Source organism: Cebus imitator, unplaced genomic scaffold (assembly GCF_001604975.1).
Source record: "Cebus imitator isolate Cc_AM_T3 unplaced genomic scaffold, Cebus_imitator-1.0 Scaffold39, whole genome shotgun sequence".
Taxonomy (NCBI): Eukaryota; Metazoa; Chordata; class Mammalia; order Primates; family Cebidae; genus Cebus; species Cebus imitator.
In genome coordinates this window covers 7,212,361-7,235,697 of record NW_016107354.1, presented here as the reverse complement: position 1 = coordinate 7,235,697, position 23,337 = coordinate 7,212,361, and the positions used below count along the sequence as shown (strand labels likewise).

The 23,337-nt window shown below is 55.2% G+C and overlaps 2 protein-coding genes across 2 annotated transcripts in view; both read left to right on the top strand.

Moving 5' to 3' along the window:
* The window catches only part of ABCC8 (ATP binding cassette subfamily C member 8), an 83,476-nt gene extending 69,245 nt beyond the window's left edge, over positions 1-14,231 (top strand). The window contains 16 exon segments of the mRNA XM_037737524.1: positions 100-341; positions 442-608; positions 1,662-1,731; positions 2,584-2,741; positions 4,519-4,611; positions 8,790-8,892; positions 9,398-9,511; positions 9,881-10,001; positions 10,146-10,276; positions 11,249-11,292; positions 11,294-11,319; positions 11,452-11,560; positions 11,893-11,996; positions 12,769-12,902; positions 13,389-13,451; positions 13,988-14,231. Of these exon segments, the coding sequence (XP_037593452.1) occupies positions 100-341; positions 442-608; positions 1,662-1,731; positions 2,584-2,741; positions 4,519-4,611; positions 8,790-8,892; positions 9,398-9,511; positions 9,881-10,001; positions 10,146-10,276; positions 11,249-11,292; positions 11,294-11,319; positions 11,452-11,560; positions 11,893-11,996; positions 12,769-12,902; positions 13,389-13,451; positions 13,988-14,125 (1,817 nt within the window). The 3' untranslated portion in view covers positions 14,126-14,231.
* Positions 14,232-18,433: 4,202 nt separating this feature from the next.
* On the top strand, positions 18,434-21,544 carry KCNJ11 (potassium inwardly rectifying channel subfamily J member 11). Its single transcript, XM_017525806.2, has one exon. The coding sequence runs from the start codon at positions 18,714-18,716 to the stop codon at positions 19,884-19,886; it is 1,173 nt and encodes a 390-aa protein (XP_017381295.1). The 5' UTR covers positions 18,434-18,713; the 3' UTR covers positions 19,887-21,544.
* The last annotated feature ends 1,793 nt before the right edge of the window (positions 21,545-23,337 follow it).

Below are 23,337 nucleotides of genomic sequence, written 5' to 3'. Positions count from 1 at the left end.
GTGCCTCAGTTGTCCCCTGAGTGGGGATAAAATGCTCCCTGGTTCACCCTCAGAGGGATGGAAATGTGTAGCCACAGGGTGGGTTCTTGCGGCCTGCAGAGGAGGCAGCTGAGAGTGAGGAGGATGACAACCTGTCGTCCATGCTGCACCAGCGGGCGGAGATCCCGTGGCGAGCCTGCGCCAAGTACCTGTCCTCCGCCGGCATCCTGCTCCTGTCGCTGCTGGTCTTCTCACAGCTGCTCAAGCACATGGTCCTGGTGGGCATCGACTACTGGCTGGCCAAGTGGACCGACAGCGCCCTGACCCTGACCCCTGCGGCCAGGAACTGCTCCCTCAGCCAGGTGTGACCGGCAGCCCCGTGGCAGAGGCTGGGGTTGGGGGTGGGAGAAGAGCTGAGCCCATGGGCACCCTGGAACCCCAGCTCACTCTCTGCCTGTGAAGGAATGTGCTCTTGACCAGACTGTCTACGCCATGGTGTTCACGGTGCTCTGTAGCCTGGGCATCGTGCTGTGCCTCGTCACGTCTGTCACCGTGGAGTGGACAGGGCTGAAGGTGGCCAAGAGGCTGCACCGCAGCCTGCTGAACCGGATCATCCTGGCCCCCATGAGGTACCTCTCTCCCCTGGCCAGGCTGGGACTGTGAGCAAGTCACTGTTCTCTGAGCCTCAGTCTTCCTATCTATAAAATGGGGATATACAACCTCTGTCACAGGCTTGTGGGGGTGACTCCAGGAGACTCCTGGAGTGTGCCCTCCTTGTGCAAGAAGCAGGGAGAAACTGGCATTTACTCAGCCAGACACCATGCTAGGCATTGTGTGTGGTTGGCTCATCTAATTGTCACCATGGCCCTTCAAAGTGAGAGCACCTGCAAGTCTGGGTAAAGATTGGTTTCTCCTCCCTAGGCAGGTGCCCTTTGCCCATCCCCCTCCATGAGTTCAGCTCCCTGCCCTCCCCTTCGTCTCTCTCCCTCAGCCAGCCTCAGGGTTTGACACTGAGGGAACAGGTAGCTGTTCTATTAATAATTTCCTGTAATGGGATGGATAAAAATCTCAAAGGCCTTTGATGTCAAAGAGGTTTAAAGTTGTCACTGCCCAACTGGTTGGCCAACTTGGTTTAAAAACACAACAGGCAAACGGGTTATCTGGACCCTCGCGGATGCTAGACCTCGCCATCTAACCGCACTTTCGCTCTCCAGCCTCATGAGCTTTCTGTGGCCCATAGATATGGCCTCCAAGCTTAAAAACCCTCTATTTGCTGCCCCTGCTCTGTAGTTCTGAAATTCCCTGGTTGGGGTTAGGCTGACTCTGGGTCAGCCAGCCGACAGGCTGTCCCCAGGGCCCTGTTCCCCTTGGCAGGTTGTCCCTTTGGAGAGGACTCTGTGTCCCAGGAGGACAGCTGCTGAGTCAGGCCGAGCCCGCAGTTGAGAAGGGCAGCTGTGGTCAGACGGGCTTGAGAGTCTGAGAGGCTAACGAGAGGCCAGCGCCCCTTTGGGCAGTTGCAGGAATTCTTGGGGACACAGGCCAGATGTCTACAGATTGGCAGAGGATGCCCAACCCATGAATGACTCTAGAGACACTTACGAGAAATAAGTAACTACTTAATTCAGTAAACAGGAAATAAATCAATGGACGAATGAGTAACTCTTCCTCTGGCTGCCTCTTAGGTTTTTTGAGACCACGCCCCTTGGGAGCATCCTGAACAGATTTTCATCCGACTGTAACACCATCGACCAGGTACAGAGGACTGTGCCACATTTTCCCCAGTCCAGAGACACCTTGGGCTCCTTGGGGCTTCTCCTGTCTGAGGCTGGGTTCCCCAAATCAGGTGATCACGGCCCTCTGGGAGGAAGCAGTGTTTCCGATCAGATTATAATGCTGCCTCAGGGCTGGGGCCTCACCGTAGGAGCCTTATAATAAGGCTTAGGGAAACCAGATCCCTTTAGATTCCACCCAAGATCCCACTGGCTCTCTCTAGTAAAGTTCTAGCACATTCTGAACCAATGTAGCTAATTGCATGGAGAATATTCATTTTGATTTGGCCTGTGTTGTTTACCACCGTACTAGATGGTAAGAAAACAAAATCTTGATTCCTGCCTCGGAGTTTACCTTGTAGCTGGAGAGAGATGTGTGCCTATAATAAAGTGAGAGCGAGGCCAGACTCAGTGGCTCACTCCTGTAACCCCAGCACTTTGGGAGGCCGAGGCAGGCAGATCACTTGAGGCCAGTTGTTCAAGACCAGCCTGGCCAACATGATGAAACCCCTTCTCTACTAAAAACACAAAAATCATCTGTACTGCCCTAGCAGAAGAAAAGAAAAAAAAATACAAAAATCAGCCAGGTGTGGTGTCAGGTGCCTGTAATCCCAGCTACTTGGGAAGCCGAGGCAGGAGAATCATTTGAACCCAGGAGGCAGAGGCTGCAGTGAGCCAAGATTATGCTGCTGCACTCTAGTCTGGGGGACAGTGAGACTCTGCCTCAAAAAAATAAAGGATCAAAAAATAAAGCAAAAGCAAAACATGGCTGCGGGTTGCACTCTTAACAGTCAATACCAAGCTCACCTCACTCTCTCCTCCTCACCTCCCTCAGCACATCCCATCCACGCTGGAGTGCCTGAGCCGCTCCACCCTGCTCTGTGTCTCCGCCCTGGCCGTCATCTCCTATGTCACACCTGTGTTCCTCGTGGCCCTCTTGCCCCTGGCTATTGTGTGCTACTTTATCCAGAAGTACTTCCGGGTGGCGTCCAGGTGATAGCCTCAGGGGTGATGGGTGGGAGGTGCTTTGCAATGTGCAGTTTGGTATACTTACTAGACACATCATTATAAAAGTAGCAGGGTCATGTTCCCTCCAAAAGATCAAAACAAAAAACAGAAATGAAGGAAATAGAAATATCCACATTTCATTCCACTACCCTAATATAATAGTCTGCACACATACACACACAGACACACACACACTGAGATTGACATCTGAATTATTTCCTTGGGAGATATGGTCAGGATTGGAATTGTTAGGTCATGATAAATGTACATTTTATGCCCTTCATTCATTTTGCCAACATGCTTCCCAGGAGGGTTGCGTGATTCCAGTGGTCAGGCTAATTGCCAATGCATGAAATCAGAAGGCACCTGATTCAAGCGGTGTTAACGATATAAAACCTCCCAGACTATGTGAGTCCAGAGCATAGCTGTAAGCCTTGACTTGAGGGAGCCTGTCACAGCCATTCTCATGACCACATTTGCCCTCACGAGCTTTAGAGCCATGCACACCTCTTTCCTCCTCAGAATTTCCAGAATGTTCTCTAGGAAGCTCTTTCTGAGAGTGATTCTGCTAAACTCATAGATTCAAAGAATCATAGGAAAAAATTTAAAAACCTCTAGGCCAGTGTTTCTCAAACTGCCAATTATAGCCCATCAGTGGGTCGTGAAATTAATATCATGGATCACAACCAGCATTTTTAAAAAAATGAAATAGTACAGAAAATATCAGACTGCATTCATAGAGTAACAGCAAGCTTTGCTTCATGAAACCTTTGTTTTGGTCATGTAGGTGTGTGAGTACTGATTTGTGAGATAAAATATGTTCCTGACTGTGGGTTGTGGTCAGAAAGGTGAAGTACCTTTCCCAAGTGCACATAGTTGGCTAGAAACTGGAGTCGAGATACTTACTAGCAATAATAAATAATAAAATTTAGATACATTTTGGCCACAATTACCTGCTCCAAAGGATCAACATTTGTATAAATGGCTTTTTTGCTTGGATGATCCAGAATGGCCCGGCACCCACACAAGCAACATAGCTTGTTGACACTCACAAAATTACAGTGGCTTTCAAAGCACTGTACAAGCTGTTCTACAAAGTTCCTTTCTTCTGCCAGAGAAACAGCCCTGTCTCGCTGGCACCCACTCTGGCCCTGGAGATGGTTTGCCAGGGAAATCAACTTCCTGCATCCCAAACCGGCCTCCCTGGCACTGATGTGCTTGTCAAGGTGCAGCTTTGGGGAGCAGGAGGCAATTCTGTTGCCATGGAAACCTCTGGCCTTACCCTAAGGTGAAACCTGTCATTTCATCACATCACTGGCCAGGGTCTGAAGCGCTCCTTGTAAGCAGACAATGGGTTGAATGCTTAGAGTTTGGTCATCTGTTCCTTTGGCCAGCTGTCGCAAAGTTCAGGTTGTTCACCTATAAAACAGAACTAACACTGCCTGCCCAGCCTTAGCTCAGTTCAAGGCTAGGCAGCAGAAGTACAGGGACAGATGGCGACCTGGGGTGGGCAATGCCCAGGACAGCAGTAACTGCCCCACAGTTGGGCTGTGTCTAAGCATTATACATAAATGATCTCATTCAGTGCTCACAGCAGCTCGATGGGCTAGTGCCATTGTCTTCCCTCTTCACAGGTGAGAAGCTGAGGCCTGGAGAGGTGAGGCCATTCACCCACACAGCGGTGGCAGGTAGAGCTAGGCTTCAGGCCCAGGCCAAGCCCTGAGCCTGCCCTCTTAACTATTCCACTCTGTCCTCACCACAGGGACCTGCAGCAGCTGGATGACACCACCCAACTTCCATTGCTCTCACACTTTGCCGAAACCGTGGAAGGGCTCACCACCATCCGGGCCTTCAGGTACGAGTCCACATTCCCTCAAGGTAGGAGTGGAACAGGTGGGGCCAGGGGCACTGGCCATGAGATTCAATTCTCAGGGCTCCACTTAGGAAGGCCAAGGACACATCTCTCTCAAGTCACCTCAGGCCCCAAGGCCCAGGGGATGTCCACCAGCAGGCACAGGCCAGGTGGGCTCCCACTGTATGTTCTAGAGAGAATTCCAGCTCTGCAGACAAGCCCAGGGCCTGTGTGAACTAAGGCAGAACATGAAAACAAACAAGGCTGGGACAAGTCTTCATGTACCAATGCTAGAAAGGGCCTTAGATGGTGCGGGTCACCCTGAGCCCTTCTTTTATTAAGGAGCTCCTGTGCCAAACACGATGCTGAGTACTGTACAGTCCAATCCCGCCCATTCTGCACGGCAACCCTTGGTGCTGAGAATGATCATTTCCATTGCACAGATAAGGAAACTGAGGCACAGAGGCGTTCTATGCCCTCTCTGTGTAAGGTGCCACAAAGCCCAGACTTGAACCTGTTTGTTCATGCAACAAACATTCACTGAGCCCCAACCATGTGCTAAGCCCCATGCCAGGCACTAAAAAGATGAGTCAGATGAGCCACTGCCCTGCAGGCATTTACAGCCCAGACTTTGAGCAGGCCAGGATAAACCCATGTGACAAGTACTCTGAAAAAAACGGATTCAAGGGCAGTGGGAGCAGAGAAGAGAGGCCGTCAGGGAAGGTTTTTGTAGAGGGGGTGTCAGCAGAACTAGGACTCGAAGGACGGGTAGGAGTTCACCAGGCTGGAGGAATTCCTTAAAACTTCAGTGACCCTGCCATGCTTTCCCCACCCTGAGTGGTGATGCAGGGGTGGACAGGAGCATCTGAAGCTGCCTGGGGAGTGGAGGGAGCTGTTGTTCCCCACTCCCCAAGAGTCCGTCTGATCTCCTGGGGCATCTCTCTTTAGTCAGGCAGGCCAGAGACCCCTGACACAGATAGTTGGGCTCTTTTCTCATCTTTACCCACAGAGTGATAATTGGTTATTTTTAGGATGGCACAGCTGCACAAAGTGTGACAGTAACCATGAGACACCAAGCCCTGTGTCCAGGAGTAACTCTAGGGCACAAGGACCAGCCAAGGGCCTACAGAGACTTACATCTCCTCTCCCAACCCCTGAAATCCAGCTTCGGCCCTGGAGACACACCCAGGTCCCATTGCCCACTCCCTGGAGCACCTAGAGCCAGTGAAAATCCACCTCTTAGGGATCTTGTCTAAGTAAAGCAGAGCAGAACAAAGCTCTACCCTGGCCTTGGCGCTGCTCCCTGGACATCCCTTGCCCCTGGACAAGCCTGTGCTGTGTCTTCCACAAAGAAGCTCCCTGGATTACAACGCTAGAGTTTCCTCCCAGCCTCCTTCTCTTCTCAAGCCTGAACTTCCCCTGTTCCTTCAATTTCCAGGTCCTGGGCATTGCTGAGCCTAGCCTTTGCTCTAAGTTTTGGTGATTTCCCTCTCTAAATTGGTGTCTCAGAGGGCCCTGGAGTAGAAAGATGGTGACTCTCCTAGAGTGGGCCAGAGCCCCTGGTGTGCGGATCCCAGCCTCCTGTAACCAGCCTCAGATCAGGTCAAACCTGTGGTCCGCCAGAGCCACCGCTACCCAGTGAGGTCTTCCACACCCTACTGACACGGTGAATGATTTTTAAATGCGAACGAAAGGCTTTTTAATCAACCCTGTACACGTTTAATGCATTGGCTTTAACCCAGCAGCCTGTTGAGAGCTATTATAATGTATTGATTGCCCACTTGCTGCGTGCCAGGCACCGTGCTAAGTGTTGGATGTGCGTTATTACATTTTCATCCTCACAAGAGCCGCATAACATAGGTACAAGTCACCACATTCTCCAGGTGCAGAAACAAGACACAGAGAGGCTGGGTCATCAACCCAAGGTCACACGGACTGTGGGGCTGGCGCTGAGCTTGGACCCCAGGCTGGCCTGACCTTCTGGCTTTCCTAAGAGACCTCCTTTTTTCCCAAAAGAGTCTCAAGAGCGTGTAGCACTGGGCTCAGTGGTGGCCTCAGAGGTTGTTTTCATTCATGTGGGAACTATCACCATCCCCATTTCACTCATGAGAAAACTGAGTCTCAATCGTGATGTACATCCAGGAAGCTGTGATGTTCAGGCTCCAACCTTGGTTTGCATGACTCTGAGGCTGGGGCTCTTCTCCAGTCTTCAGACACACTGTCACCTGCCTGTGGCAGAAGCTCCCGTCTCACACTTGCCCCACGCCCCCCCAACTCACACAGCCCTGAGCACCTCACACTCCTGTCACACGCACGCGCCCTGACGCACACACATCTTCAATGCGCACTTACTCAAACCCTTCAGACATGGTTTCACAGTCGCCTCAGACACATCACCCTCCCACACATCTACACCTGTGGGTGTGCAGTAGCGGGCTCTCTCCCACGTCACAGCCCCCCTTCACTCCCCTCAGACACATGCCGTCTCTCCACCAAGAGACAATCAAGGCTGAACAAACACCTTCCATGAGTGAAAAGCAAGTGTCGAACAGGGTGCGTCTTGGGTGCCTCCGTGGCCCCTGAGCTTGGTCCTATAGAACCAATGATGATGAGACGGTTTTGCTTTCATTCCTTCCTCCATCATCATACAAGCTCTCCTCCATCTCCTCTGGGCTGGGCCTAAGTCAGCAAGGTCTGAGGGAGGCGGCCAAGGAGAGTGATGACGGCAGCCTAGGCTGCTCAGAGAGAAGAGGCAGGCCCATGCACAGTAACTCAGGGAGAACATGATGAGGACCCAAGGATGAGAAAGAAGCCTCCAGAGTTCCTGTACAGAGAGATTCCATCCATTTCCGAGGGTTAGGGGAGGTGCTGCGTATTCATCCGACAAATATGTATTAATAGTGCCAGGTGCAGGGACACATTGGTGAACACAACAGACATGGCCTCCATCTTCACGGAATTTGCAGTCTGTTGAGGGAGATGATTATAAATGGCCAGAGAAATGCATGTATAAGCAGAGACTGTGGAGCAAACAGGTTGCAGAGAATAATAGGGGAAACCTACTTTAAAGTAAGGTAGTGGCCAAGAAGGGCTTCTCTGAGGAGGCAGCATTTAAGGTAAGGCCTGAAGGTTGAGTTGAGCAAACGTTATGAAGAGCAAGGGTGAAAGCCTTCCAGGCAAAGAAAATAGTGTGTGCAAAGGCCCTGGGGTATGGAAGGCTTTAGTATTGTCACAGAGTTTTTAAAAGGCTGAATGGCTGCAGCATAGCGTGTGGGGGTGTTGGTGGCTAGAATCAGGTTGGCAGGAGGGGGCTCTTCATCCTACCAGCAGTGGGAGAACCTTAGTATTCTTTTTTTTTTTTTTCTTTTAGGCAGAGTCTCACTCTGTCACCCAGGCTGGAGTGTGGAATGGTGCAATCTCAGCTCACTGCAACCTCCACCCCCTGGGTTTGATTCTCCACCTCAGCCTCTGGAGTAGCTGGGATGCACACCACTGCATCCAGTTAATTTTTGTATTATTAAGAGACAGCGTTTTACTGTGTTGGCCAGACTGGTCTTGAACTCCTGACCTCAGGTGATCCACCTGCCTCAGCCTCCCAAAGTGCTGGCATTACAGGGGTGAACCACGGCGCCCAGCTGGAGGTCATTAATATTCTAAGCAGGGGAGAGAGAGGACACAGTCTTTGATTTAGATCGATTAAGCTGGCCACTGTGTGGAGCGTGGACTCTAAGGAGACAGCAGATAGATGTGTTCAGGAAGCTGATGCAGTGGCCCAGGTGAGAGCTTGTGGTGGGCGGGAAGCAGGATAGACAGGGAGGGAGTCAAGGACTCGTTTGGAGATGGACATAAGAGGACTTGCCAAGGGGCTGAATGTGAATCCAGGTGACTACTGAGTGAGAAACTGGGTAAAGGGAGCTGCCCTTTATTACAATGGGAGAGACCTAGAGAGAATGGGTCTTGGGGTGAAAACAAGAGTTTGGAGGAGGTGGGACTCTGGACAGGTTTGCATAAGCAGAAAGAGCGGGGCAGACATTACAGAGAGGGATAGCGTACATGAGGTGGCCGCGGTGGCGGGTCTGGGGACTGGAGAGGCCCAGGTGGCTCCCTCTGCATGTAGGGAGACTCCTAGGAGCTATATGGACCCACACTGTTCCCTCAGGACCTCCTCATCCGCCCTCTAGGTATGAGGCCCGGTTTCAGCAGAAGCTTCTCGAATACACAGACTCCAACAACATTGCTTCCCTCTTCCTCACGGCTGCCAACAGATGGCTGGAAGTCCGAATGGCAAGTGTTATCTGCCTCTACCCTGGCCCCTGCAGAGGGGCTTCTGATAGAGCACACAAGGACCTGGGGGTGAAAGAGGAGACAGGATACCAGATGGCATGGACACCAAGCCTCCCTGTTTTCCCCAGCCCTGGTGGTCCTCTAGGGTCTAGCCTGCACTTCTTTTTCCCATATCACTGCCTAGAGACTTGTGTATCTGAGGTGTGTGCCAGTGGCTAGAGTAGTTGTGGTGAATGTGTATCTTCAGTGGGTCACATGACATGCACGTTGTGTGTGCTGAGGCATGCGTGTTAAAGGGTGTGCAGGTTCGGGGGGATAGGGGAGCATGAGCTTGTGGGACATGTTGGCTCCTGGGGCCCCAGCCTTTGCAGGCCTCATGTGTGTGTGATGATGTGTGTGTGAATTGCAGGGCTGGGATGGTCTGTGCCCCAAAAGGGAGTGAGGTGGAACAGGGGTCTGTGGCCCCAACCCCCGAACACCCAGGCCAGCTCCTCTCCCTCCGCAGGAGTACATCGGTGCATGTGTGGTGCTCATTGCGGCCGTGACCTCCATCTCCAACTCCCTGCACAGGGAGCTCTCTGCCGGCCTGGTGGGCCTGGGCCTCACCTATGCCCTAATGGTGAGTGGCAGTGGGCTAGGGCAGAGGAGGGGTCAGATGCCAGCACTCCCAGAGCACCTTCCCCACTGGGAACATGAGACACCCTCAGGCCTTACCCCAAGTTCATTGTCATTTGATGCCAGGGGAACGGTGTGGGCAGGAAGGCTGATCGGCAGGCCCCAGAGCCCAGGCCTCAGACACGCGGAGGGTGGGGAGCCACATGACTGACCCTCCCCGTGCCTCCATGGGGGGCTGCTCTGAGCAGGCAGCCAATGGCAGCAAGGGAATCTGGGGCCCTGGCCCCTCTCCAGCCTTAAGAAGAGCCATCCTGGTGGCTGAGGACAGAACTAAGCGGCCACAGAGTATGCGCCACTGGTTTGCTCCCCACAGGTCTCCAACTACCTCAACTGGATGGTGAGGAATCTGGCAGACATGGAGCTCCAGCTGGGGGCCGTGAAGCGCATCCACGGGCTCCTGAAAACCGAGGCAGAGAGCTACGAGGGGCTCCTGGGTGAGGGGCGCAGGGAGAGGGGCGGGGAAGAGCGTGAGGAGGAGTGTGTCTGGGTTGGGGCCATGAGGGGCCTGGGGATGGGTTGGCACTCTCGGATACTAGCTATGGCCCATGCCTGGTGGCTGAGCCCAGCCCGGCCCCCAGCACCATCGCTGATCCCGAAGAACTGGCCAGACCAAGGGAAGATCCAGATCCAGAACCTGAGCGTGCGCTACGACAGCTCCCTGAAACCAGTGCTAAAGCACGTCAACGCCCTCATCTCCCCGGGACAGAAGGTCAGCGTGCAGCCCCAACCCGATGCTGCAGGACAGGCGTGAGCAGGGGGTGGGGCACGCCTGGAGCTGGACGGCCTTGCAGAGTCACCTCTTGGCCCTCCAGGGCCCAATGCCTCTCACTATTCAGACATCGCAGTCTCCGGCCCTGGGCTCATGGGGGGTTCAGCCCACCTTTCCTCTCCCTCTCTCCTCTTCTCCCACTGCTGTCCTCACTCATCCGCCAAGGAGACGGACATTCTGGACTCCCCCAGCTCACAGGGGCTTCGTCGGGGCCTCCCTCTCTGCAAATGGTCAAGGGCTTTCTCTGCCGCCAATCTTCAGAGCAGGAGCCTGGGGGCAGACAGCGAGGCCACCCTTGTACCGGGGGAGAGCCCCTGCCTATTGCCCTGGCCCAATGCTCCTCTCATCTTCCCCTCTGTCTCTGCCTTTTTCTCCCTTTGCTGTGGCTGTCCATGTCATTCTCTGACCTTGGGATGTGCCTCTGTCCCTGCCTCTCTCATCCTTCTGTGTCACTGTCTCTGTCTCTGTATTGTAATTTCTGTTGGTACCCAAGGGCCAGGAAGCAATGGGATCGGAGGTGGCTCCAGTATGAGGTGGGGCACACAGACACATCCCTGCATACCACTCTCAGCTGCCCCCATATTCTCCTGCCACACCCACACGCATAGAGATACACCAGTGCCCCCAGCTCTCCTGCAGCCAAATACTTGGCACACCCAGGCCCACCCCAAGGCCCAGGCAAATGGACATCCATGCTTGCACTTGTGTGCTGGTCCCTGTGCGAGCCCTCTCTGAACCCACTTCAGGAAACAAGCCCAAACCTGTGGTGTCCAAAGAGAAGCTGGTCAGAAAACCAGGCCAAGAAGAAACGCTGTGACCTCCCACACCTGCACGCACACCCAGAGCTAGCACCAGAGGCTACTCCCAGCAGCCCCTGAGCCACAGCGGTGATGCCTGCTTCTCTCTTTCCAGATTGGGATCTGCGGCCGCACAGGCAGTGGGAAGTCCTCCTTCTCTCTTCCGCATGGTGGACACATTTGAAGGTGAGTTGTAAGGCGAACACCCCATGTGTACTTCAGCCACCAGATGAGGCCTCAGCCCTGGCATGTGGTCAGACATCACAGGAGGCCCCGCAGTCACCGCCTTCCCCTGCACCCTCATTCGGACCCATACAGGGCGCATCATCATTGATGGCATTGACATAGCCAAACTGCCGCTGCACACCCTGCGCTCACGCCTCTCCATCATCCTGCAGGACCCTGTTCTCTTCAGCGGCACCATCCGGTGAGCCCCACCACCCCTCAGGCCCACACAGCCCAGGCCAGCTCAGTTCTATTAGACCTGGAGCACAAAAAGGAGGGGGCTGGGGGAGACCAGGATCCAGAGGCGTTTCCTGCTCATGCCCTTCTCCAGCCCATCAGGCCCAGGCAGGCTCTGGGAGGGGATCCCCCACGCATGGGTCAAAGATGCTGTCCCCAACCCAGTTTCACCACCTTGGTGCTTCTCCCAGCTGGGCCTCCAACTCAGTTCGTTCTCATTCACTGCCCTCTTTGCCCCCTGGGGATGCATGCAGGACCCTGCTCCCCCCCTACTGGGGTTTTCTGTGCCACCTCCAGATTTAACCTGGACCCGGAGAGAAAGTGCTCAGACAGCACGCTGTGGGAAGCCCTGGAAATAGCCCAGCTGAAGCTGGTGGTGAAGGCACTGCCAGGAGGCCTCGGTAACTACCTGGCTGAGTAGCCGGGTTGGTTGGGCATTCAAGGACCCTGTGAGGATGGGAGACAGAAGCCCGTGTCTCAGGTTTGCCCAATGTTTGGAGTCTGAAGCCCAGGAGGACCATTTAGTCCTACTTCTTACTATACAGGGGCCCAGAGAGGTCAGGTGTCTTGCCTTAGGTCATACAACTGGTCAGTTCAGGGTCTAACCCCTTCTGCAAGAAACAGTGGGGACAGTAAGCGATCCTTGTGAGACAGAGATTGCAAGTCCCCCATACCATGTGGGCATCTTGAGCCCTGCCCTGCCCAATCCATCTACCTGCCCAGTTCTGCCCTAGGGGAGGAGAAGATGAACTGGGCAATCATAGACACAGGCCACTCCTCAAGGCCACTGGTGATTAGCAAAGCGTTAGTATATTTGCTACAGCTCCTGGAGCACTGGGGGTGACCAAGCCTTGGTTCCAATGAATCACCCTACCAAGGCCCACACTACATACAAACTCAGTGTACCACTCAATGTGCACGCCACTCCCAGAACTGCCCTGGCCCACAGCAGCACAAACCTCCAGGGTGCCTTTCTGGTTGCAGTTCCCGCAGATGGCCTCCACAGTGTTGTGGCAGGTGCATCAGCCCTGCACATGCCTGTGCTCTTGGACACACACCCACCTATTTGCCCCCCTACACACATTTTCCAATAGCCCCCCAAGCCATCCCATCTGCTCAACTCACAGCACAGGATTGACTCAGCCCTACTTCATCTCCCTGGGCTGTTTTCAGATGCCATCATCACAGAAGGTGGGGAGAATTTCAGCCAGGGCCAGAGGCAGCTGTTCTGCCTGGCTCGGGCCTTCGTGAGGAAGACCAGCATCTTCATCATGGACGAGGCCACAGCTTCCATCGACATGGCCACGGTCGGTCCTGGGCATCTCCATGGGACAGTGGGGTGCTAGGGAGGAATTTGCACCAAGTAGTACTGAGGCTCAAGTTGCCTTTAACACCAAAGGCTATGTGTGGCAGAAAAGGAAAAGGACTGGGGGGACCCTGACTCTGTCTAGTCTTAGGGAATGTTCACACACACACACGCACAAAAACACATGTAACTATGCAAACACATAGGCTGCACACAGACCCACACAGACTTCACACTGTCAACCTATCACAACAGCACACGCACAGCCACAGCCACAACCCACTTACACACACAGAGCTGAGTTCCCAACAGGCTGAGTCCAGTCCCTGAGTGTTGGGAACCTGGTCAGTCCTGTGGGGTGGGGGTGGGGACTGGGATTGGGGTCAGATGGGAGCTGAGCCACAAACCTGGGCTCCACATCCCCCAAGCCAGGCCAGACCCCATCCACTGGGCAGGTGAGCCAACAGCTGCTGCCCCCACTTGGCAGGAAAACATCCTCCAAAAGGTGGTGATGACAGCCTTCGCAGACCGCACTGTGGTCACCATCGCGGTAAGGGGCCCATTGATGGGGTACAGAGGGGCACCCTGGGACAGCACTGGCCTCTTGGGGCTGTCATCAGTCTGCAGCCCCTGGGCTTGTCTGGTCCCAGTAATCAAGAAAGGACCCTGAAGCAGGCAGTTCAGGGCAAGGGGTCTGGAGGGCATTCAGGGAGCCTGAGCTGCAGGATTTGGGGTAGGGGGATTTGCCCCTGTACTTCCCTCAGTTGCCTTTAACTCTCCTTCTCCAGGTTCCAAGATCTGACCCTGTTTCCAGGCCTCGTACATTAGGCTGGGGTTACTTCTCCGTAGGATGTGGGAGAGGGGTTGGGGGGGGGTCTCTGAGCCTTGAAACCTGGAGGTGGGGCAGAGCTGGGACTTAGAGAGGAGAGAAGCGTGGCATTAACGGATGGAGGGCTTGGAGTCACATCCACCCAGGAAAGTGCAGTCCTCACAGAGACAGGACATTCTGGTCACATGCCTCTTCCTCCAAGCTGCAGGAGGGCCGCCCTGAACTCCTTCCCCTCTCACCCCCTCCTGCCCCACCAGCATCGAGTGCACACCATCCTAAGTGCAGACCTGGTGATCGTCCTGAAGCGGGGCGCCATCCTTGAATTCGACAAGCCAGAGAAGCTGCTTAGCCGAAAGGACAGTGTCTTCGCCTCCTTCGTCCATGCAGACAAGTGACCTGCCAGAGCCCAAGTGCCGTCCCACACCCACACCCTGCCCACACCCCTGCTGGGGTTTTCTAACTGTAAATTACTTGTAAATAAAGAGATTTGATTATTTCCTACTAGAGGCCCTGAGTCTGATGGGGAGGGTCTGGCACTGGATGGTGGGTTCAGTGGAGCCAGCCTGGCTTTGGCATCAGGTAGGCCTGCAGAAGCTGTGTGAGCGTGGGCAAGAGCCTGCCTCCTTACCTGTGAAATGAGGGCTCTTACTCAGCCCAGCTGCCACAACAATATATCACAGACTGGGTGGCTTTAACAACAGACGTGTTTTTCTCACAGTTCTGGAGGCTGAAGCCCGGGATCAAGGTGTTGGCAGCTTTCGTTTCTCCTGAGGCCTGTCTCCTTGGCCTGCAGAGGGCCGCCTTCTGGCTGTATCCTCACATGGCCTTTGCTCTATGCACATGCATCCCTGCTGTCTCTCTCTCTCTTAAAAGGACTCCAGTCATATTGGATTAGGGCCCCACCTTTATGACCTCATTAAACCTTAATTATCTCCTCACAGGCCCTATTTCCAAATACAGTTACATTGTAGGGTCAGGCTTTAACCTATGAATTTGGCGGGACACAACTATGTCCATGGCAAGGGTGATAGCATTTCTGCAATGAACTTACCAGATAAAGTAACAGATCTTCATAGAGCTTGGTCTCCCTTCATCTTGCTTTCATTCTTGAATTAAACTGGAATTAAAATCTGGATTAACACTATTTCAATTGCAAATGACAGGAACCCAATTCAGAGTAACCCAAGCAGAAACTGAATTTACTGCAGTATGTGACTGACAAGGCTAAAAGGTATATTACTTCAAACATGGCTGGATCCAGGTGTTTGACATCCATCCGGCATATGTCTTCCTTTCTGGGTTCCATTTTCCTCTCCCTCCCTTATGACAGATGGCCCCTAGCAGCTCTAGCTTACATCCTGCTCCAGAGCAATCGAAGAGGCAAAAGAGATAGTCCTTGCCAATAGTTCTGGCAAAAGCTTGGGAGAAAATCTCAGTAGATCAATGTGGGTCACACTCCCATCCCCACCCCACTGTGATCAGAGGTGTGGCCTACACTGGCTGGCTAGTCCTGGATCATGTCTCCGTCTCCATCCCCCAAGCAGGGGCATTCAGAAGTGGTGGTCCTTAAGAGAGAAAGCACAGTGCATGAACCACAGGTCAGCCAGGTGACATCTAGGAGACACTAGAGCCCAGACACCAGGAAGACTAAAACGGCAGCTGTCCTGACTTCCTCTGCATCACGAAACAAAACTGCACATCTGCCTTCGCCCAAGAAATGGCAGGTGCTTATTTACATCTCATGCTATGATCATTTGCATGTCATCTGCAGTACTGGCTGCGCCAAGCCCTGGGGTGCAGACCTAAGAGTCTTGAACCTGCATCCTCTTGGCTGCAAGGAGATCATAAACATACAACATAAGAAAAGCCCACCAGTTATTGGAGGTGGGTCCAGTGCAGAGCCCTGTGGCTGGTCCAGGAGCCAGAGAAGCTCAGAAAGGAAGAGCTCTGTAAAGCCTGGCAGGCTGCCTGGAAATGACAGAATTTGAGTTAAACATGGGAGGGATAGGGATTGGATAGAAAGTCAGAGAAAGGGTTGGGGTGGCAGGTAGGGGCAGCAGGAACTAAGTAGTGATGGTGAAAGTGTGGTAAGACTGTTGGTTGATCAGGGAGGTGGGAGAGAGATGAGGGCAGTAGCGAGGGCATCATATCAGGGAGCCCTGAATGCCAGTTCAAGGAGTTGGGGGTATGCCCATGGACAAAAAGGGAGAAAGGTTTCAAGCAAGAAAGGGACCTGACAAGTGCAGTATTTAGTGGAGATGACTATGAGCCAATGCAGGATGGAGAAAAAGGGGAGGCTGAGCCCTTCAGGTAGGGGACTCGCACTCTCAGAATAGTGGAGCAGTGGGGAGGCGAGGCTTCAGGGCAGCACCGTGAGGCAGAACCCAGCCTTTCTAGCTCTGAGATTTCCCCAGGGGCCCAGCAGCTTCCCCACTGTGAGATCTCACAGGAGCAGAACTGGAGAGCAGAAAGAGGACTCCACATGCCTACCACTACTCCAAAGCCTCCCCATCCCAACTGATTGAAGGGAAGTAGCAGGGACAGGGCTTGGCTCACAGTGAAGTGTTGTAGGGATGCCCAAGGTCATCCTGGCCCCAATCCCTCTATAACATCCCTCATGGCCCACCAGCCTTGACTTGGGTACCCCACAGATGTGGCTCATCTCTGGTTATTGTTATTAGAACTGACTCTTGTATACGTGAAAACAAAGCTTGCCTCTGTTCCACTTAGTGTCCTGGCTCTACCCTTTGGGCCATGAAAAACTACTAGTTCATCCTCCTTCAAGGCCAGGTGTTTCTGCAACGGTGCCCAAATGCCTGGGGGGGCTCTCCTTTTCTGATGGCTGGACAGCTGCAGTTGCCTCAGAGATTCTTCATGTAACCCTGTCTCCTTAAGCTTCCCACTCTGCTCATCTCCTTTTACCCGCCCCTTCCTAGACACTGCATCTCTGTTAATATAACCCATGATCACACTCACCCTTTGTAGCAGTGTTCGCTCTGCCTGTAGGTGGGTAGTGAGAGAAAGGAAGATCCAGCATAAATGCATCCTCTGCCCCACTGTGGCTCCCAGCCACACTGCCCTTTCCAGCCCCTGCCTCAAGCCCCCACTCCAACAAAATGGCCACAGATGGTCAGGGGTTTCTCCATAAGGATCTGAGCCACAGAGAGGGGTAAGCTGTTACTGTTCCAAAACAGAGATTTAACCGGCTTTCCCTCCCAGCTGAGAACCGGGGTCCATGCCACAGGGCAACCTCAGGCTGATGCCTGACCAGAAACACCACCATGCCTGAACCAAAAGCCTGGGTCCCCCAGTGCCTGAGGCAGCCCTAACACACTACTCAGGCCTAAATACTACCCTTGATCTAAGGTGGAAGAAGTCAGGTGACAGGTGTGAGAAAATGTAAAGCAAGTGCCCTCTGCTCAAACCTTCTTTAAAGTAGGGCTGGAATGGTTGAGAAGATGGAGTGGCCCAGGCTGCCCCACAGCAGTAGCAGGTGTTAAACTGTGTTCCTCTCCTGCACCTGCTGAGGCCCTGTTTTTTTGTTTTTTTTTTTTAATGGGAAGGAGTCCGAGCTTCCATCAGATTGCCTAAGGATTCAAGACTAAGATTAAGAGCACCCCTAAAGAGAAGACGCTGTGAATTGAGAAGTCCTCGGGCCACCTAATTTCCCCCAGCCCCGGGACTGATGGAGCTGCCTCTCAGCGCCTCCTTCCCCGGGAACCAGCAAACCCAGCGCTGCCGAGAGGCGGATGATTGACCCAAATACGGATAGAGATACTGGGGGAGGGGAGCCAGGGCGACACGGTGGCGGCCCCAGGCTGGAAGGGCGGGTCACAGATCCCTCCCCACCCCCCACTCTCGTAGAGCGCGGCAGGAGGAGCCTCTGGATCCCGCGTAGCGGACAAACCCCGAAGGCCAGGTTGTGAGTCCCAGGGAGGGAGGTGGAGGGTGGGGGCGGGGCTTGCTCCGGCCCCGCCCCCTCCGCGCCGGAGCAGCTTGGGCGCCCCCTGGCGGTCCCTAGCCCCCGCTCCGCTCCTCGTGCGCCCCCCTCCCGCCGTCCTCGACCCCAGCCTGGCCTAGAGACCAGGTCGGTCTCCGCGGACTGACAAACGGACGGAAGGGAGGACGGCCAGCCGCGAGCGCCCGGACGGCGGGAGGGGGCGGGCAGGCGACTGCCGCGGCGTGAGGAGCAGGAGCAGGTGCAGCAGCGGCGACGGGCGGGGCCGGGACCAGGCGCGGAGCCGGGGCCGTGGCGCGGGCAGGCGCGCGGGCCAGCGGACTGTGGGGACCGGGAGGCCGCGGCTCCGAGTCAGCCTGGCCGGGTCGCACGCGGGGCCGGCGACCCGGAGTTGAGCCTGGTTGGGTGGTGACTCCGGAGAACGCAGGATCCCAAGGAGACAGAGAGGACGAAAGCTGGAGGGAGATCCGGAGAGCTGCGGGGGCGCTCCGGGAGGGGTGGGGTAGGACTTAGGGGGCGCACCTGGAGGGGAGACGGGGCGGGGTGGCCACGACCTGAGCTGAAGCCTGGGATCCCGGGGTCCAGGCGGGTGAGGCGGGAGACCCGTAGGGTGGGGGTGAGGTCCGGTTAGTGGGAGAGATCCGGAGGTGTTAAGTTCTGATCTGGGCTGAGAAGGCAGGCTGGGCGCGGAGAAGGGCTCTCAGAGGGAGGCCCAGGGGTGGTCAGCTGGTGGGGGGAGCTGGGCGGGGACCCAGGTCCAGGTGGAGAGCCGGCTGGGTTGGGGGCTCCCTAAGCGGCAGGCAGTCGGGCTCAAGGATGAGGCTGGTATTAAGAAGTGAAGCGGGACCCAGGTGGAAGTGAGGCAGAATCTGGTGGGGAGGCATCTCAGAAGTGAGGCCAGCACAGGCTGAGCGCGGCCTCAAGTTGAGAGGGAGCCCACGGAGAGAACGCCGCAGTGAGGCCCTAGGCCACGTCAGAGGGGTGCCTCCGATGGGGGAAGCCTCTCCCTGGGGGTCACCAGAGCCATGCTGTCCCGCAAGGGCATCATCCCCGAGGAGTACGTGCTGACACGCCTGGCAGAGGACCCTGCCGAGCCCAGGTACCGCGCCCGGGAGCGGAGGGCCCGCTTTGTGTCCAAGAAAGGCAACTGCAACGTGGCCCACAAGAACATCCGGGAGCAGGGCCGCTTCCTGCAGGATGTGTTCACCACGCTAGTGGACCTCAAGTGGCCACACACGCTGCTCATCTTCACCATGTCCTTCCTGTGCAGCTGGCTACTCTTCGCTATGGCCTGGTGGCTCATCGCCTTCGCCCACGGCGACCTGGCCCCCAGCGAGGGCACTGCGGAGCCCTGCGTCACCAGCATCCACTCCTTTTCATCTGCCTTCCTTTTCTCCATTGAGGTCCAAGTGACTATTGGCTTTGGCGGGCGCATGGTGACTGAGGAGTGCCCGCTGGCCATCCTGATCCTCATCGTGCAGAACATCGTGGGTCTCATGATCAACGCCATCATGCTGGGCTGCATTTTCATGAAGACTGCCCAGGCCCACCGCAGGGCCGAGACCCTCATCTTCAGCAAGCACGCGGTGATCGCCCTGCGCCACGGCCGCCTCTGCTTCATGCTGCGCGTGGGCGACCTCCGCAAGAGCATGATCATCAGCGCCACCATCCACATGCAGGTGGTCCGCAAGACCACCAGCCCCGAGGGCGAGGTGGTGCCCCTCCACCAGGTGGACATCCCCATGGAGAACGGCGTGGGTGGCAACAGCATCTTCCTGGTGGCCCCGCTGATCATCTACCATGTCATCGATGCCAACAGCCCGCTCTACGACCTGGCGCCCAGCGACCTGCACCACCACCAGGACCTCGAGATTATCGTCATCCTGGAAGGTGTGGTGGAAACCACTGGCATCACCACCCAGGCCCGCACCTCCTACCTGGCTGATGAGATCCTGTGGGGCCAGCGTTTTGTCCCCATCGTAGCTGAGGAGGACGGACGCTACTCTGTGGACTACTCCAAGTTTGGCAACACTATCAAAGTGCCCACACCACTCTGCACGGCCCGCCAGCTTGATGAGGACCACAGCCTACTGGAAGCTCTGACCCTCGCCTCAGCCCGCGGACCCCTGCGCAAGCGCAGCCTGGCCATGGCCAAGGCCAAGCCCAAGTTCAGCATCTCTCCGGATTCCCTGTCCTGAGCCATGGTCTCTCGGGCCCTCCCCCCACACACACACGCGTGTGTGCACACGGACCGTGTGGTATGGTATGTAGCCCAGCCAGGGCCTGGTGTGAGGCTGCGCTGTCCTCAGCTCAGCCTCCCCCTGCTGCTCGTCCAGGGTGTTACAAGGCACTTGTCACTACGCTATTTCTGGCCTTAGCAGGAACCTGTGCTGGGTTATTTTTGTCTCTGCTCCTCCCAGCCGGATTCAGGACTGGCTTACCCCTCTCCCCCGCCCAAGGCTGCAGAGGCTGTGGGAGGTGCTGGGCCCTAAAGCTGGGTGTCCAGCCAGCCCTGGGTCCCCATGATCAACCAGCCACACACTGGGCAGGTGGCTGGGGAAGGACAATCCCCTGAGGGCTGCTGTTTTGCTTCTGTGGCTCCAAGAAATGCTTGTGGTCAGGCCCCAGCTCTCTTTGGTCTCTGAAAAAGCACCAGGCAAAGGGCTGGGGCTGGCCAGCAGGGGAGGACAGTTGATGAGAGAGCGTGTTCCAGCTGAAGGGTTGGAGCTGTGGAGTCTGCACGGACAGGGAGAGGCTGCGGCTGACAGGGGTGCCCTCCAAGGGCCAGTTTCAGGGCTGGAAGGGGAGGCAACAGGGGAAGGTGACTTGAGGAGGCTTGGCTTTGCGGAGCCCTGCTCAGGCACAGGGAGGCGGAGATGCGCAGTGCCCCTGCCTTTTGCCACATCGGCCTCCTGCGCTGAGTGCTCCATGGGCTGGGGCTGCTGCCCCTGCCTACTTCCCGCCTGTCCCCAGAGGCTGAGGACGGCGGGGGTCTTGTGCCCACCATACACAATGGGCCTCAGACCCAACTCCAGTCCTGGCTCCACAGCAGTGGCTGCCACTCACTCTGTCCAGAGAGTGGCTTGGGGTTCGGTGTCTTTGGGTTGCTGGAAAAGGTGTTGGAAGGTTCAGGATGGTGGGAGGGAGTGAGTCCCTGAGGTTCTGACAGGTTTGACCCAAGCCTGGACCCTTGCAGCAGTGCTGTGCGAACTTGCCTAGAACTCTGCCTTCTCCATTGTCAATAAAGCCTCCCCCTCATGACCTAAACTCTGGGCTGTTCTTGCTGGGGAGGCAGCAAGCATGCTGGTGGGAAGGGAGGCCGGGGCTGGCAGCTGCCACCCCCCTCAAGAGGCACCATAGACCCTAGCAGGGAGGCGGGGGAGGAGTGGGAAGCTGGCATCTCTTCCCCCAGCTCAGGGGGACTTTCCCCCTCCGGCCTCAGGTGGCCCTGCCCTGTCAGCCTGTCTGGCCAACTCAGCCTTTGGGCACCCACCCGGCTCTGCAGCAATGGGCTCTGTCTCTATCCCAGGGACCTGCTGGAAGGCTGGAGTGCCCAGGGAGAGGGGTATTATAGGCATTAATGTAGTCATTGGAGTACTAACTCTCAAGCCAACTGCCTGGGTTCAAATCCTGGCTCTAGCTATATGACTTTTGTCAGTAATTTAATCTCTCTGTGTCTCAGTTGCCTCATCTATAACATGGATGCTAATAGTACCTACCTCATAGAATTGTTTTGGGAGTAAATGAAAAATATGTAAAATGCTTAAGTGCCTGGTCTACAGTAAGTGCTCAATAAATGTTAACTATTGTGATTGCTGCTGAATCAGCTACATGATGAGAAAACTGGCCAAACAAGCGTTAAAGAGAGACGGTGCTTTTATTTTGCCCTTGGTCATGTTTCTTTGCAGGGTCTTTCTTTCCCCATGGTGCCCCCTCCCAGCTGAGACCATGATTTTAGGGGCTGTGGCAATGCCTATGACCTGATCTCCTTGTGTCCATCTCACCCACTGCAGTCCATCTGCCACACAGCCTCCAGGGTGGCCTTAGAAGGGTGGGTCATCCCCCACCCCCACCATGAAATAACTTCAGTAGTTCCCCATCACCTCTGGGTCAAGTCTAGCCTCTTAGCCAGCCATTTCAGGCTGTGACTGCCTCTCTGGCCTTATGGTCCACTGTTTTCTTGCCAAAAGTCTGGACTCGCCCACCCACTTCCTTGGCTACCTCACTGTCCTATCCCTCCTGGCACGTAATGTTGAGCCTCCTACCTCTTAGCCTTTGCTTGTGTTATTCCCTTGGCCTGGACCTCCCAGGCCTCATCTCCGTCTGTTGAAATCCATAAAAATCCAGGCTGAATGATGCCTCCTCCAAACCTTCTCTGATTTCTCTGGAAAGTGTAGGTCCCTTCCCTCCCCTGCACTGTGGGCATTCTCCCTTTGCCTGCGTTTAGGGGTCTGCCTCCCCATCCCAAAGTCCATGGCTCCCTGAGGTCAGGGACTGTGATTCAGCACTGCGGCTGGCTTACACTGCGTAGGTGCTATGTGAATGAACAAATGAATGAATGGATGACGCATGGATGGCATACAGGACAAAAATCCAGGGTTATTGCTACAGTGTGAGGCCTGCAGACAGGGCATCAGTGAGGGTCTGTCCCAGGCGGCTCCAGAGGCATGGCCAAGGGGCCAGGAAGTTGCCACTGCTGGTCTGAGCTGCCCTCTCCGGCACCCACCCAGTGCCCTGTGCTGATTCCCTTCCTTGCAGAGCTGAGCCATTTCTGGTTTAGAAGGTAATGGGGTGAAAGCTACTCAGAATCAGCCCGGCATTCTTGGAGCCTGGCTCTTGGGACTCTGGTCAGCTGCCCTTAAGGCCAAGGAGAAGGGCCAGACTCACTAATGAGGAGCTGCTGGCAGCACCATCGTTGGAGCCCCATCCAGAGTAACCTTCCTCCGCCCATCACGGACCTTAGGCTGCTCGTGAGTCTGAAGCCTACAGAACTGAGGGCTTCGCGCCACCTGCCGGCCACAGAGAAGACTTACTTCAGCAGAGAAAATCAGGGCCCCTGGTCCTAGGTTTTCCACCAACTCTGAGGGAGACCCCCAGCCTTAAGCGCAGCCCAGGGAGGGGCTGGAAAGCTCCAGGCATAGAGAGGCAGTTCAAGCAAACCTCTCTTCTCCGCAAAGGCGTTCTTGCCCACTGATGGCGCTACCTCCATCTGGGCCACCCTTTCTCTATGGCACTGGCCTCAGTTGGACAAAGAAGTTCACCTGGGCGCCATTCAGCCCAGCCGGAATTTCTGTGGTAATTTTGTTTCTGATATTCTGCCTCCAGGACTTCATTCATTGGTCATCACATGACAGCAGAGGAAGCAGTCTGGCCTGTCCACACACTGTGTGCAGAGCTGGCTTGGCTCCAGGGCCCCTGAAAGGAGAAGGGAAGTACCATGTGTCACTGTGGCCCAGCAGGACTGTGAGAGAAGCACCGTTCTCGTTTGAGTTTGTATATGAGGAAACAGGATCAGAAGGGATGGCGTCTTAGACCATTCAGGCTTCTATAACAAAATACCATAGACTGGCTGGCTTATAAACAATAGACGTTTATTACTCACAGTCTAGAGGTTAGGAAGCCCAAGATCAAGGTGCCAGTGGATTCAAT